Source organism: Callorhinus ursinus, unplaced genomic scaffold (genome assembly GCF_003265705.2).
Source record: "Callorhinus ursinus isolate GAN/ISIS: 27379988/994484 unplaced genomic scaffold, GSC_fseal_2.0 scaffold19, whole genome shotgun sequence".
Classification (NCBI taxonomy): domain Eukaryota; kingdom Metazoa; phylum Chordata; class Mammalia; order Carnivora; family Otariidae; genus Callorhinus; species Callorhinus ursinus.
Window position 1 is genome coordinate 29,828,883 of NW_027397081.1, and position 16,221 is coordinate 29,845,103.

At 37.9% G+C, this 16,221-nt stretch overlaps 1 protein-coding gene and 1 pseudogene across 3 annotated transcripts in view; one reads left to right on the forward strand and one right to left on the reverse strand.

The window, feature by feature from the left end:
• Positions 1–16,221, forward strand: part of LOC112840531 (beta-galactosidase-1-like protein 2) — a 136,946-nt gene that overhangs the window by 19,793 nt on the left and 100,932 nt on the right. For all 3 annotated transcript variants that reach the window (XM_073904003.1, XM_073904002.1, XM_073904004.1), the window contains 2 exons: positions 12,813–12,881; positions 15,738–15,833. In XM_073904003.1, coding sequence (XP_073760104.1) covers positions 12,813–12,881; positions 15,738–15,833 — 165 coding nt within the window. The remainder of the gene's footprint in view (positions 1–12,812; positions 12,882–15,737; positions 15,834–16,221) is intronic.
• LOC141374604 (nucleoside diphosphate kinase, mitochondrial pseudogene) lies at positions 6,769–7,372 on the reverse strand (annotated as a pseudogene).

Here is a 16,221-nt window from a genome sequence, read left to right on the forward strand (position 1 = left end):
CCCAGCAGATCCCTGCGGTGCGTTCCCGCGCCGCTCCTCCCCGGGAAGGAAGGGGAGTCTCCCCGGATCTGCCGCTTGTTGGGTCTCTGCTGGAGGAGCAGTGGCCCGACTGGGCCACGGATCACAGTTTATGGCAACCCCAAGCTGAGAGCCCGCGCCTCAGCTCCATCTCTGCAGCCAGCTTCCCCGCTCTGATACCTGGGAGCTCTGCTGCACTCAGGCTCCCCCGGTCTTTCTTGACCCCAAGGGTCCTGAGACCACACTGTCCCGCAAGGGCTCCACGCCCTGCTTAGCCACTTCAGCGACGTCCCTCAGCGGAGCCGACTTCTAACAGTTCCGATTTTGTGCTCCGCGGCTCTATCACCTGCCAGAAGCGGCCGACGGAGGCCCCTCTCCCGCCGTCTGTCCTCCTGAATATCGCCTCGGATTCACTTCTCCGCACGTCCTACCTTCCAGTAAGTGGTCGCTTCTCTGTTCAGATAGTTGTTGCTACTCTCCTCTTTGATCTCCTGTTGAGTTCGTAGGTGTTCAGAATGGTTTGATCCCTATTCAGCTGAATTCCTGAGACCAGACGAAATCCAGGTCTCCTACTCCTCCGCCATCTTGCTCCGCCCCCTAGAAACTCCATTTTTAATTGCACCTCATTAATAGCCTTTTTGATTTCGACTTGGTTAGATTTTAGTTCTTTTATTTCTCCAGAGAGGGTTTTTCTAATAACTTCCATGCTTTTTTCAAGCCCAGCTAGTATCTTTAAAATCATTCTGAACTCTAGTTCCAACATCTTACTAATGTCCGTATTGATTAGGTCCCTGGCAGTCGGTACTGCCTCTTGTTCTTTTTTTTTTTAGGTGATTTTTTCCATCTTGTCATTTTGTCCAGAGGAGAATAGATGAATGAGAGAACAAAATGCTAACGGGGTAACAGTGTCCTCAGAAAAATATACACTAAACAAATCAGAAAAGACCTGAAACCGGGGGGGTGGGGGGTGAAAGAAAGGGAAAGAAGGAAAAAAGAAAAAGAAAAGATAAAAACAAACAAACACCGACCCAAACAAACAAACAAAAAAACAGAATTGATCAAATATGATCAGGCTGGTGTGTAGATCAGTGCCACACACTAGATTTTGGGCGTATTTTTGTCTGTTAGAAGAAAGTGCCTCCCAAAATTTTAAAGAAAGAAAAACTTATATATGTAGAAAAATAAGGGTTAATACGATGAACGGATGGATATGAGTATAAAGATGAAAATTATAAAATATTTTATAAAAGAATTGATTAGAAGTTGGTTGAAAAAAGAAAGAAGAGGATTAAAAAAAAGGAAGAGAATGTGATCAGGCAGGAGACTAGAACAAAGCCATAAACTAGAGATTTAGTGTATATTTTGATCTGTTAGAACAAAGTGTATCCCAAAATTTTAAAGAGAGAACAACTTATATATATATACCAAAAATAAAGTTAACTATTATGAAGGGATAGAATATGACTCTAAAAATGAAAAATAAAAAAGAGTTTTATAAAAAAGGGATTGATAAGATGTTGGTTGAAAAAGGGAAAAAGAAAAATTCAAAAAAAGAAAAAGAAAAAGAAAGTTAAAAAAAAGATTAACTTTGAAAGACTAAAGAATCATGGGAAAAAAGCCATGAATGCTATGTGCTGTATTCCCCTAGCGCTGGAGTTCTGCCATTCTCATTGATCGGTAAACTTGGTTTTGGCTGGCTGTTCTTGCTGATTTTCTGGGGGAGGGGCTTGTTGATGTGGTTCCCAAATGTCTCTGCTGGAGGTGGAATTGCCCCATCCCTGCTGGGTCCAGGCTATGTAATCTGCTCCGTTTGCTCTTGGGAGCTTTTGTTCCCTTCAAGCTTTCCCTACAGCTTTGGAGGACGAGAGTGAAAATGGCGGCCTCCCAATGTCCGCCCCCGAGGAGGCGAGAACTTGGGGCCCCGCTCCTCAGTGCGCCTGCAGAGAAAAGCAGTCAGTCACTCCCATCTCCCTGGTCTCTGGCCGCACTCCGTGCTCACCCGGCCTGTGACCAAGGGTTTCTCTCTCTGGCACACAACCCCGTGTGAAACCTCCAAACCCAGCAAATCCCTGCGGTGTGCTCCCATGCTCCTCCTCCCAGGGGAGGAAGGGGAGTCTCCCCGAATCTGCCGCTTGTTGGGTCCTTGCTGGAGGAGCAGTGGCCCGACTGTGCCACGGATCACAGTTAATGGCAACCCCAAGCTGAGAGCCCGCGCCTCGGCTCTGTCTCTGCAGCAGGCTTCCCCGCTCCAATACTTGGGAGGTCTGCCACACTCAGGCACCCCCAGTCTTTCTGTGACCCCGAGGGTCTTGAGACCACACTGTCCCAGTGAGGGTTCCACCCTCCGCTTAGCCACTGGAGCGACGTCCCTCAGCGGAGCCGACTTCTGAAAGTTCCAATTTTGTGCTCCGCTGCTCTATCACTTGCCAGAAGCGGCCGATGTAGGCCCCCTCCCCCGCCATGTATCCTCCCGAATATCGCCTCAGATTCACTTCTCCGCACGTCCTACCTTCCAGAAAGTGGTCACTTTTTTGTTCAGAGAGTTGTTGCTATTCTTTTCTTCGATCTCCTGTTGAGTTCGTAGGTGTTCAGAATGATTTTAGCCCTATCCAGCTGAATTCCTGGGACCAGATGAAATCCAAGTCTCCTAGTCCTCCGCCATCTTGCTCCATGGTTTGTCTTCTTATTGTCTTGACAATTTCTTTTGCATAGCATATGTTTTTAATTTTAATGAAGTTCAATAAAATATGTCATGCAGTGTGCTTTTTGTATTGTACCTAAAAAGTCATTGCCAAACCCAGGGCTATCTAAATTTTCTTCTATGTTATCTTCTAGGAGGTTTATAGTTTTACACTTTACATTTAAGTCTATGATCCATTTTGAGTTCATTTTTGTGAAGGGAGTAAAAACTATGTCTACATCATTTTTGTGTGTGTGCGTGTGGATGTCCTGTTGTTGCAGCACCATTTTTTAAAAAGACTATATTTTTTTCTTTATTGCATTTGCTCCTTTTTCAAATATAAGTGGACTGTATTTGTGCGGGTATTTTTCTATGCTCACTGTTCTGTTTCTTTGATCTATTTGTCTATCCTGTCATCAGTGCCACACTGTCTTGATTGCTGTAGCTTCATAGTGAGTTTTGAAGTTGGATAGTGTTATTTGTCCAATTGTTCATTGCTCTTATATAGGAAAATTATTGACTTTTGTATATTAACTTTGTTTTCTGAAACCTTGCTATTGATTGCTTAGTAGTTCCAAGAGGTTTTTTTTTTTTTTTGTCTTTTGAATTTTTTTCAAAGATTTTATTTATTTATTTGTCAGAGAGAGAGAGCACGTGCAGAAGCAGGGAGAGTGGCAGGCAGAGGGAGAAGCAGACTCCTGGCTGAACAAGGAGCCTGATGTGGGACTTGATCCCAGGACCCTGAGATCAGGACCTGAGCCGAAGGCAGCTTGCCTTGTCCCTAATCTTAGCAGAGAAACTTCTGCTTTCTTATAATGAAGTTTGTTGTTAGCTCTAGGTTTACTATAGCTATTCTTTATGAAGTTGAGGCAGTTCTCTTTTCCTAGTTTACTGAGAATCTTTTGTCATGAATGGGTGTTGGATTTTCTCAAATACTTTTTATGCATCTATTGATAAAATTATGTGATTATTTCTGGTTTTAGCCTGTTGATGTGATGTATTATATTAATTATTATTGTATTCAGGTCTTTAGTTGACTAGATGAGGCCTATCCCATCAGGGAGGGCAATCCATGTTGCTCAGTCTACTAGTTCAAATGTTAATCTTTTCCAGAAACACTCATATACCATTTGACCGTGTGTTGGAGCACCTGATTGCCCAGTCAAGTCAACATGTAGAATTAACCATTATATCAGCTGTCTCTCACTCTAGTTTTTGGGGCAGCAGTTTTCCCTGTGACCTCTCTTCTCTGATAGATAAGAAGAGTTGTTGATTTTCAACAGCTTCCAGCTTTTCAGCTTTGTTCTTGTTGTGAGGATGGAAATGACAACTTTGAAGCTCTTTACCTCTTGGATTAGAAAGTGGAAGTCTTTTTGATGCCTTCTGTCAGTTAATGAAAAACTTGCTCACCTTTTCTTGTTTTCCTCATTAAGAGGTTTGGCCCAAAATTGCCTACTACCTTTCTGGTAGTAAATATTCTCAATTCCTTTTTCCCCTGTTCTTCTTCATTTTAGTTTTATTTTAAAGTAATATTTGATTAAAGTTTAACATGTATTTAGTATATAAGGGTTTAGCTCAATAAATTTTAATAAAGTGAACATACTCCTGTAACCAACCCCCAAAGCCTTGTAGTACTCCAACATCTCAGAAGCTCTCCCATCCCCCTTATAGTCATGTCTTCCCTTCAAAAGATAACTACTACTCATAATTCTAACACATAGATTACCTTGGCCTGTTTTTGAACTTTATTTAAATGGAATCATACAATATGTACTCTCTTGTGTCTGCTATCTTTTGTTCAAGATTATGTTTATGATATTCATCCTTATTATCACATATTTTAGCTTGTTCATTCTCATAACTGTATAGAATTCCACTGATAATCATACCAAAATATATTTGCTTTGTCAATAGACATTTAGATATTTTCAGTTTTTAGCTATTAGAAATAGTGGGGCCATGAACAATCTTGTATTTGTTTTTTGGTGAGAATATGAATTTCTGTTGGCTATGCATCTAGGAATGAATATGATGGACAGTGGGGTAGGTGTATGTTTAGTTTTAGTAAATAATGTCAACTCGTTTTCCACAAATTCCAAAGACATTCCAAAGTCAGTGGCATTATGTAAATACATGTTGTTTTGCAACCATCTCCTCTGTCAATATCCAGGACTTTTTCATTATCCCATACTACTCTATTAAAAAATAACTTCTCATTCTTTTCTCCCTTCATTCCCTGGTAACCACTGTTCTATTTTCTATCTCTGTGAATTTGGTTTTTTTAAGTACCTCATATACATGGAATCATATAATATTTGTCCTTTTATGTCTGGCTTATTTCACTTCACACAGTGTGCAAGGTGCATTTATGCTATAGCATGTATCAGATTTCATTCCTTTCTAAGGTTGAATAATATTCAATGGTATGTACTATATTTTGTTTATCCATTCATCTGTGGATAGACACGCATTATTTCTGCCTTTTGGCTATTGTGAACAATGCTGCTATGAACATTGGTGTATAAATATCTATTTGAGTTCCTAATTTCAGTTCTTTTGTGTATGTGCCCAGAAGTGGAATTGCTTGCTCGAATTATAATTCTATTTAAATTGTTTGAGGAATGCTCTTATTTTTTTACAGGAGCTGCACTGTTTTACCTTTCTACCAACAATGCACAAGCATTCCATCCTAATGATGTAGAGTGGTATCTTTTTTTTTTTTATGTTATGTTATGTTAATCACCATACATGGAACAGTATCTCTTTTTGTGATTTGGATTTACATTTCCGTAATGATTAGTGGTGCTGAGAATCTTTTCATGTATTTATTGGCTATTTACATATCATTTTTGAAGAAATAGCTATTCAAATACTTATCTTTTGCCCATTTTTGAATTGGGTAGTTATTGTTGAGTTGTAGAAATTCTTCATATATTCTGGATATTGATACCTTATCAGATATGTGATTGCAAATATTTTCTTCTATTCTGTGAATTATATTGTTGAAAATGTCCTTTGATGCACAAAAGTTTTAAATTTTCATGAAGTTCAATTTGTTTGTTTTTCCTTTTCTTGCCTGTACCTTCGTTGTCATATCCAAGAAATTATTGCCATATCCAATGTCATGAAGCTTTCCCCCAATGTCTTTTTTCTCAGAGTTTTATAGTTTTAGTTCCCAGACTGTGAACTTTGTGAGGGCAGGAATTTTTTTGTCTGTTTTAATGATCTTTGGTGCTCATAATAGTACTTGGAACATGGTAAGTGCTCAAAACTTTCTGAATGACTTCTGTATGTTTCTCTTTCTTTCAGTTATTATATTAACTTATAAAATGAGTTTATGTTGATTTGACATATATTACACAGCATGGCATCTTGGAATTTGATTCTTATAATTGAGAAAATAATTCACTAAAAGCATCATTTTTGATGATGGTGTTGGTACAAGGGTTTGAATCTTTAGAGTTATTGTAGTTTTCTTCTATACTTTCTAATTTAATAAAATTTATACTTTTATTCAAATAGGAAATTTCTGTTTTTTAACAAAATTTTCCATCAGCTAGAGAATTCCATATTTCTTTGTATACAATTTTGGCATTATATTCTATACGCTATTTTAATATCCTTTACCATATTACTTCTATTTCTCTTTAATTTCCAATTTTTCATGCATTATTTTTCTGTTTTTTAAATCATTCTTAGGTTTATTGATGTATAATCGACAAATTAAATTGTACTTGATAATTTATTTATTTATTTATTTGCACAGCGTAGTGAATTTTAATGTTCCCCCTTTGTTGGGGAGAGGTTACACTCTCCACTTTTGGAGACAATCTATAGGTTATCTGGCACTTTGGTACAGAAAGGATTCGGTCCCATATCTTACTGGCTTAGGACACTGAAAGGCACATAAAGTTGGTGGCTCAGACTCCTGTGTGTTGGAGTGGAGCAGGAGGTGGACAGGGAGATAATTTATGACGGACGAGCAGAACTTGGATGTGGGCTCAAGTTCTTGTTCACAGAGGTAGTTTGTCCTGGGTGGATGCTGGGGCAGCTGAAGGCACCTTTAGTGCTCAGGCTGGGTAAATGCTGCTGTGGTGGTTCTCATCTGCCCAACCCACCAGCTCATTTCCCTGGAACCACAGCTGGATCTCTCTTCCACAGAGTTTCTGGTGTGAATGACACTCTTGCTGGTGTGGACAATAGAGTCTCCACAGTGGTACCAGGGGTGGCCTTAACTGAATTGGTGCAGACCATGTTGGGGCCTTCCTAGAGCATGGCATTGCAGGCCAGGATCACCATGGGGCCAAGCTCCTGTAGCTGTTGAGGGCTAGGTAGAAGGGCTTCTTCTGTAGGTTGTAGATCATGGTAGTGCTCAGCAAGGATGCTCTCTGACACCTGCAACATCTTTATCCCCAGCTTGAAACCCCTCCTCTTAAAGTCCTGGGTCCTTTCCCTGATGAGTTCCTTCTGTACCCCATGTGGCTTCACTCTGACCAAAGTCCACTCGTAGATCCAGGAGGACCCTCCTGAACTGGGGTGCACAAGTAAGCTCAAGCTGGGCAAGTGGGCCACACAGCTGCCCCATAGTGGGATGCAGCTGAAGAGGCCACCTGGGCCTCCTTGCCACTGGCTGAGCACTGTGAGCAATACTCTCCTTGATGTCAGAGTCCCCATCCCCCAGAGGGAGCAACTGTAATATATTTAAAGTATACTGTGTGATGATTTAATATATGTATACATTATGAAATTATTCCAACCTATAATCCAGTTAATTAACACATCCATCAGCTCACATATTTATTTTTGTTTGTTTTGGTGAGAACACTTAATTCCTACTACCTTAACAAATTTCAGGTACACAATATAGTATTATCAACTATAGTTACCATGTTATACATTAGATCTGCAGACTTTATTCATCTTATAATTGAAAGTTAGTATCCTTTTACCAATCTTTCCCCATTTCCCCACCCCTCAAGCCCTGGAAGCCACCATCGTATACTGTTTCTATGAGTTCCTTTTTTTTTAAGGTTTTGTTTATTTATTAGAGAGAGAGAGATTGAGAGAGTGAGTGGGAAGAGGGGCAGAGGGAGAAGCAGACTCCCTGTGGAGCAGGGAGCCCGACTTGGGACTCGATCCCAGGACGCTGGGATCATGACCTGAGCCGAAGGCAGATGCTTAACCGACTGAGCCACCCCGGTGCCCGTTTTGTTTGTTTGTTTCTTTGTTTTGTTTTGTTTGTTTGTTTTTTAAGATTCCACATATAAGCGATCCCATATGGTATTTGTCTTTTGCTGTCTGGCTTACTTCACTTAGCATAATGCCGTCCAGATTCATTTGTGATGTCACAAATGACAGGACTTCCTTCTTTTTTTTAAGGCTAAAAATTATTCCTGTGTATGTGCATGTGTATGTGTATAACATTTTCTCAATCCATTCGTCTGTCGTCTGACACTTAGGTTATTTCCATACCTTGGTTATTGTGAATAATGCTGCTATGAACACAGGAGTACAGATATTTCTTTGAGGTAATGATTTAATTTCCTTTGGATGTATACCCAGAAATAGGATTGCTGAATCATATGATAGTTCTATTTTTAATTTTTGGAGGAACCTCCATACTGTTTTCCAGAGTGGCTAAACCAACTTCTATTTCCACCAACAGTGCCACAAGTATTCCTTTTTTCCCACATCCTTACCAACCTTTGTTATATCTTGTCTTTTTGATGATAGACATCCTAACAGCTGTGAGGTAGTATCTCATTGTGGTTTTGATTTGCATTTTTCTGATGATTGGGGATGTTGAGTACCATTTCATGTACCTGTTGTACATTTGTACATCTTCTTTGGAAAAAATGTTTATACAGGTTCTTTGCCCATTTTTTAATTGGATTATTTGTTTTTTGCTATTGAGTTGTATGAGTTCCTTGCATATTTTGGATCTTAACCCCTAATCAGCTTTGCAAATTTCATTAGATTTGCAGGTTTGCAAATATATTCTTCCATTCCATAGGTTGCCTTTTCATCTTGTTGCTGGTTTCCATAACTGTGTAGACCTTTTAGTTTGAAGTAGTCCCTCTTGTTTATTTTTGCTTTTGTTGCCCTGGCTTTTGGTGCCAAATTAAAAAAATCATTACCAAGGTTGATGTCAAGGAGCTTACCCTTGTTTTTTCCTAGGACTTCTAAACATTTATATCTGTAATCTATTTTGAGTTGATTTTTGTGTAGTGTAAGATAGAGGGTTAGTTCATTCATTTGCATATGGCTGTCTAGCTTTCCCAACACCATTTATTGCAGAGACTCTTCTTACTTCATTGTATATTCTTGACTGTTTTGTCATAAATTAATTGACTAAGTGGGCATGGGTTTATTTCTGGGCTCTCTAAACTGTTCCATTGACCTATATGTCTGTTCTTATGCCAATTCTATACAGTTGTGTTTACTACAGCTTTGTAATATAGTTTGACATCAGGAATTGTGATGCCTCCAGCTTTGTTCTTTCTCAAGATTACTTTGGCTATTCAATGTCTTTTGTAGTTTCATACAAATTTTAGGATTTTTTTTTTTAATTTCTGTAAAAAATACCATTGTAGCTTTGATAGAGATTGCACTGAATCTGTAGATTGCTTTGGTTGGTTTGGGCACTTTAACAATATCAATTCTTCTAATCCTAGAGTATAGAATATCTTTCCATTTATTTATGTTGTTTAATTTCTACATATTTGTGAATTTTCCCATTTTTTTCCTTAAAATTGATTTCTAGTTTCATACCATTGTGGTCAGAAAAGATGCTTGGTGTGATCTCATTCTTCTTAAATTTTTTAAGATTTGTTTTATGACCTAACATGTGATCTATCCTGGAGAATGTTCTATGTGCACTTGAGAAGAATGTGTGTTCTCTGCTGCTGTTGGATGGAATGTTCTATATATGTTTAATAGGCTCATCTGGTCTCATGTGTAGTTTAAGTCCAGTGTTTCCTTATTGGTTTTATGTCTGGTTGATCTAGCCATTGTTGAAAGTGTGGTATTGAATTAAATCATTTTTTAAAGATCCTGGATTTTTTCCCCAAAGTTTTTATGTAAAGTTCTATATCTAAATTCTTCTTTTTATAAAAGATTTTATTTATTTGAGAGAGAGAATGAGGGAGAGAGAGCACATGAGATGGGGGAGGGTCAGAGGGAGAAGCAGACTCCCTGCTGAGCAGGGAGCCTGATGCGGGACTCAATCCTGGGACTCCAGGATCATGACCTGAGCCGAAGGCAGTCACTTAACCAACTGAGCCACCCAGGCGCCCTCTATATCTAAATTCTTAAATTAAATTCCTCATTTGCTCCCTTTTTTCTAAGCATATAAAGCTACCACTATAGAGTCTGACAATGGCACACCTCCATTCCACGCTTCTCATCCTTTGTCCTGTGCTGTGTCATGTGCTTTGTTTTTTATAAGCTACAGAATTCATAATACATAGTTACTTTTCTGCTTTGAACATCTAGTTATATATATATATATATATATATATATATATATATATATATATTTTAAAGATTTTATTTATTTGTTTGCGAGAGAGAGAATGAGAGATAGAGAGCACGAGAGGGAAGAGGGTCAGAGGGAGAAGCAGACTCCCTGCTGAGCTGGGAGCCCAATGTGGGACTCGATCCCGGGACTCCAGGATCATGACCTGAGCCGAAGGCAGTCGCTTAACCAACTGAGCCACCCAGGTGCCCACATCTAGTTATATTTGAAAGGAATTTAAAGTGATAAAATATCTTTTTTATTTACCACATATTTACCATTTTTTAGTGCTCTTCAATTCCTTTGTATTTATTTACCACATATTTACCATTTTTACTGCTCTTCAATTCCTTTGTATAGATTATAATTTCCACGTGGTATTTCCTTCTGTGGAAGAACTTCCTTTGACATGTCTTGTAGTGGAAGTCTGTTAGTAATGAATTCTTTTAGCTTTCGTGTTTTTGGAAAAGTTGATTTTTTCGTCTTCTATTTTGAGAGATAATTTCACTGAGTATAAGTAGAATTCTAAGTTGACATGGTTTAATTTTGTTTTTGTTTTTTTTAATTTCAGTATCTTAAAATGTTTCTTCATTGTCTTCTGACCTGCACATTATCTGATGACAAATCTGCTGTACTTCTTATCATCCCCCCCCCGCCCGCTTTGTTTGCTTTTAAGATTTTCTCTTTCATTGGTTTTTAGCAATTTGATTCTAATGTGCTAGGGTGTAGATCTTTTTTTCTTAATTCTACTTGTGGTTCTTTGAAATTCTTGAATCTGTAGGTTTATAGTTTTCATCAAATTTGGTAAAATTGTGGCTCTATTTCTACTACTGTTTTTGCCTCCCCCTTTTTTTTTTCCAGGAGTCCAATTCCATGTATGGTAGACTTCCTGGTAAGAAACCACGTATCACTGATCCTGTGTTCATTTTTATTTTTAGTCTTCATTTTTTCTATTTTCCATTTTGGATAGTTTCTTTTGCTCTGACCATTTATTATGTTGTATGTACTCTGCTATTAGTCTCAGCCAATATATTTTTCATTTGCTGCTCTTAATAGTATCCAGAGTATTTTTTATTGCAGATGCTATATTTTTAAAATTTAGAAGTTCCATTTGAGTCTTTTTTATATCTTCCATTTTTCTCCTCATCATGGTTATGCATTCCTTTTCTTATTAAAGATATGATATCTCGGCTCTTTCCATAGTTTGGCTATGGTGGACACTGCTGCTATAAACAGCGGGGTGCATGTACCCCTTTGGGTCCCTACATTTGTATCTTTGGGGTAAATACCCAGTAGAGCCAAGATGTCCATCGACAGATGAATGGATAAAGAAGATGTGGTATATATATACAATGGAATATTATGCAGCCATCAAAAGGAATGAAATCTTGTCATTTGCAATGACATGGATGGAACTGGAGGGTATTATGCTGAGCAAAATAAGTCAATCAGAGAAAGACATGTATCATATGATCTCACTAATATGAGGAATTTTCAATCTCAGGAAACAAACTGAGGGTTGCTGGAGTGGTGGGGGGTGAGAGGGATGGGGTGGCTGGGTGATAGACATTGGGAGGGTATGTGCTATGGTGAGCACTGTGAATTGTGTAAGACTGTTGAATCACAGACCTGTACCTCTGAAACAAATAATACATTATATGTTAAAAAAAAAAAAAAGAAGTAGAAGATAGCAGGAAGGGAAAAATGAAGGCGGGGGAAATCGAAGGGGGAGATGAACCATGAGAGACTATGGACTCTGAGAAACAAACTGAAGGTTCTAGAGGAGAGAGGGTTGGGGGAATGGGTGAGCCCAGTGATGGGTATTAAGGAGGGCATGTACTACATGGAGTACTGGGTGTTATACACAAACAGTGAATCATGGAACACTACATCAAAAACTAATGATGTAATGTATGGTGATTAAGATAACATAGTAAAATTAAAAAAAAAGATTATGAAATTAAAGATATGGTAAATATTTTTATAGGTGAATACTAAAAAGTATTTTTTTCTGCTAGTTTCATCCTATATGTCATTTCTGGGTTTGTTTCTATTGCTTGATTTTTTTTTCTGCTTTGTGTCACCTTTTCCTGTTTTTTGCATGCCTAGTAATTTTCTTAATGGATCCTGGGTAGTGTGAAACTTGTATTGTTGATTGCTGGATTTCATTTTATTCATTTAAAGGAAACTGTATAATCTAGTTCTATACACTTTTCAGTTCTTGCTGATTTCTGTTTTATGGCTAATGGTTTTTCTTTTTTGCCATTATAGATATGGATTTAAATTTTTCGTATGTTTTCATTAGTATTTTTTTAAAAATTGTGGTTGAACCCCAGAAGATGTTACATATATATCTATCTTACCTGAAGTTCAGCATCAAGGAATAATATTGGTTGCTTGGATCTGCACTGGGCATTTGAAGGAGGAAATTTTTAAGCTAATACAGAGTTCACTCACACACAGAGGCTTGGCTATTGAACTCTTCAATTTCCTTCACAGTAGGGATAGCCCAGATGCTATATTAAAACTGGAGGAATCAATATGGAATAAGGGCAAATAAAGTAAAAGATTTTTATATTTCTCTTTTTTCCATTGCAGGCATATTCCCTGGAACCTTCATGAGCCAAGAAAAGGATGGTTTTATTTTACTGCAAACCTGGATTTCATGTATGTCTTAATGTTGAGGTTGCCTGTTTTGATGGCTCGAAGACAGGGGTTAGGGTCTGTGGGATCAGATGAACAAAGGCACCTTACTTTCTGTTTGGGAAATCATCGGGAAGCTCTGATAATTCTGTTCCCTGAACCATAAACAATAACAAAAACAATAACAAAGCGAATCATCATTTATGATTTGCTTGACATAAATTAATATGCCCTGGAATATGAAAATGATCCACCCATTGGGCTGATTTATAATTAAGATCTTGTACTTTAGTAAGATGATTGGAAGACATAGTTTACTGCTTTCAGTAAATCTTTTAAGGAAGACTTACATTTGATAGTTTTTTCCCCAGATTTTAACTGGGAAACACCTGATGTCACTTAGACATAGGATATGTGTGAATTATGCAATTATTAAAATCATCATAGTGAATAATTGGAAAAAAATTCTGTTCCTGTATTGAAGCCTTCTTGAGAAGTGAATCTGTTATTTGCAATAGAGCCTAGACCTTAGTGTCTGTGGTGCATTTTACTTAGAGTGTGGTTTAGAAAGTTTGCCTCTTAATTGATGCAGTTTTAATCCATTATGAAGAACCTGCTGTCTCAGTTATAAGATGGTATTTCTGGGCTATAGTTTACAAGGTTTCTAAGATATGGCACAGAGTATAGATGGTCCCCAAGTTACAACGTTCTGACTTGCAGTGTTTTGACTTTCTGATGGTGTGAAAGTGATATGCATTTAGTAGAAACTATACTTCAAATTTTGAAGTTTCATCTTTTTTCAGGCTAACAATATGTTGTATTATACCCTCTTATAATACTGGACAGCAGCAGCTAGTGTAGTTCCCAGCCAGCCATGCAATCATGAGGGTAAACAGTGATATACTTACAACCATTCTGTTTTTCATTTTGAGTATAGTAGTCAATAAATTACATGAGATATTCAACACCTTACTATAAAATAGGCTTTGTGTTAGATGATTGTGCCCAGCTGTAGGCTAATGTAAGTGTTCTGAGCACATTGTAGAGTAGGTTAAGCTAAGCTATGAGGTTCAGCAGGTTAGGTGTGTTAAATGCATTTTTTTACTTACAATATTTTCAACTTATGATGGGTTTATTGGGATATAACCCCATCTGAAGTTCAGGAAGATCTATAATTGTTTATTTAAAAATATGTATTAGCTATCTGCTAGACTTCAGACATTGTCTTTTGTGCAGGAGATGGACAGACAATACATTTTGTACTGTCAAGACTAAGTATTCTCTATGGAGAGGGAGACAAATAATATACAAAAAACACACAACCCAAATTATGGGAACAGATCAGGGAAGACAACAGTGATGTTATAGCTGAAGTAATTTAAAATGTTGAGCAGGAATTTGCTAGAGGGACCTGAATGGTATTTAAGGCAGAGGTCCAGCAAGGGCAAAGTCAGAAATGTGAGAGAACATTTTTAAGTTAATTAAGGTGATGTTAGCTACTGTAACAAGTAAGCCTCAATGTCTTTAACAATAAAGGGTTATTTTCATTTAAGTAAAATCTAAAATAGGTATTCCTGGTAAGCATTGTGTCTCTCTTCCAAGAAATAATTAAGAGATTCAGGGTCTTTTTATCTGTGGCTTCACCATTTTCATCATATAGCTTCCAGGCTGCTACTCTTACATCTGCATCAAGTCAGCAAGTGGAAAAGAGAGCAGGGAGAATCTTTTTAGGAAATTGGAACACATTGCCCCTATTCACATTCTGTTGGCTTGAAGTCAGTCACATAGTAACACCTCAGTGCCTGGGACGCTGGGAAATGTAGTTGAGCTGTGTGCCCAGGAAGAAAAGGGAATGGCTTTGGTGATTAACTTACTACCATGCATTATATTTTCTGGGAACTGCAAATAATGCTGTCTGGTTCTCCTATTAGTTTAAGTAGAAGAAATGCCAAAAAATAAAGCTGAATAGATAGTAGACCACATCTTGCTTTTATATTTACTATGCTTCGCAATTTGGAATCTTTTCTGAAGTCATTGGGAGTCACTTGAAGAATTTTAATTTGGCAAGTTTGTATGTGCATTTAGAAAGATTGTGCCAGCAGTATTTTAAAGAGGTAGAAAAATACAGTAGTTGATATTTCATTTCTGGAAGTTCTCTGCCCGATTGTACACTTAGTTCTTCCATTTACTGAAAATATGACCTTTAAGAAGCTCTGACTTGTTTAAGCTTTTATTTTCTTATCTGTAAAATGGAGACAATATTGATACTTATCTCACTGAATTGTCAAATAAAATAATAGTCTTAAAGAAGATGATAGTGCCAGATACCGATACGAGGTAAAAAATTAACTCCTATTTTTGTTGATGATGATGTTTGGTGTGACTGGAGAAACACTGGAAGAAGGTTAGAAGAGGGGAGGAAAGCAGCCAGAAAACCACTGTAATAACTCAGGTCTGAAATGATGAGTTCTTTAATAAATGTGGTGGTAATAGTAGAAATTAAGAGGAGTTTCCTGTTTGAAAACATTAAGTAGGAGGAATAAACATGATTTGGTGACTGACTGAAAGTAGGAGACACAGAAGAAGGAGGAACAAGATTTGTAAGTGTCTGCCTTAGCGCAGCTTTCTTGCATGGTGGTGGCAGATACACGGGGAGGAGTAGGTTTCTGGACTTTCTGTTCTCTAGCACCTTGAATGAGCCCCTTTGTATTGAGTGTAGGGATCTATATCCCCTGGGTTCATGTCACCTACAAGGATTTTTGTAGACCAGGATGGGAGTTCTACCCATTCTAACCTCAGAAGAGACCTCAGTGAGCTAAATAGCAGTGATTCCAGTTCTCAGCCTGAATAATATATGATCCTTATTGCTTCACTTCCCAGGACTTTTATAGCCATGGCTTCGGAGGTGGGGCTGTGGGTCATTCTGTGTCCAGGCCCCTATATTGGTAGCGACTTAGACCTTGGAGGCTTACCCAGGTAAGTTGTTATCTGAGGCCCCTGGCCATGACTCCACATGGGCCCCTAGCACATTCAAATGGAAGTTAGAGCAAAGAGTTTTGCTGGTTTTCTGTGTACATTTTTAAACTATACTATTTTCCTACTTAATGACATAGAAAATGAACTTTGATTTACTGGGATTTAATAATATGTGTTTGTTTTATGTAAACCTCCATCTCATTTCTGCAGTATAAATAAGGTAGAGTACTTTTTTTATTTTAGTAACAACTAGTGGCTACCACCTAATACCTTTGTAAGTTCTAGTTTATTGTGATGGAGGTACAAATAGTAAGAATTTGGGTCGATTATCTCTTTTTAAAGAGGGGTTTACCCTTTTGTTAGCTTCTAATCATTTTTTATTGTAGTA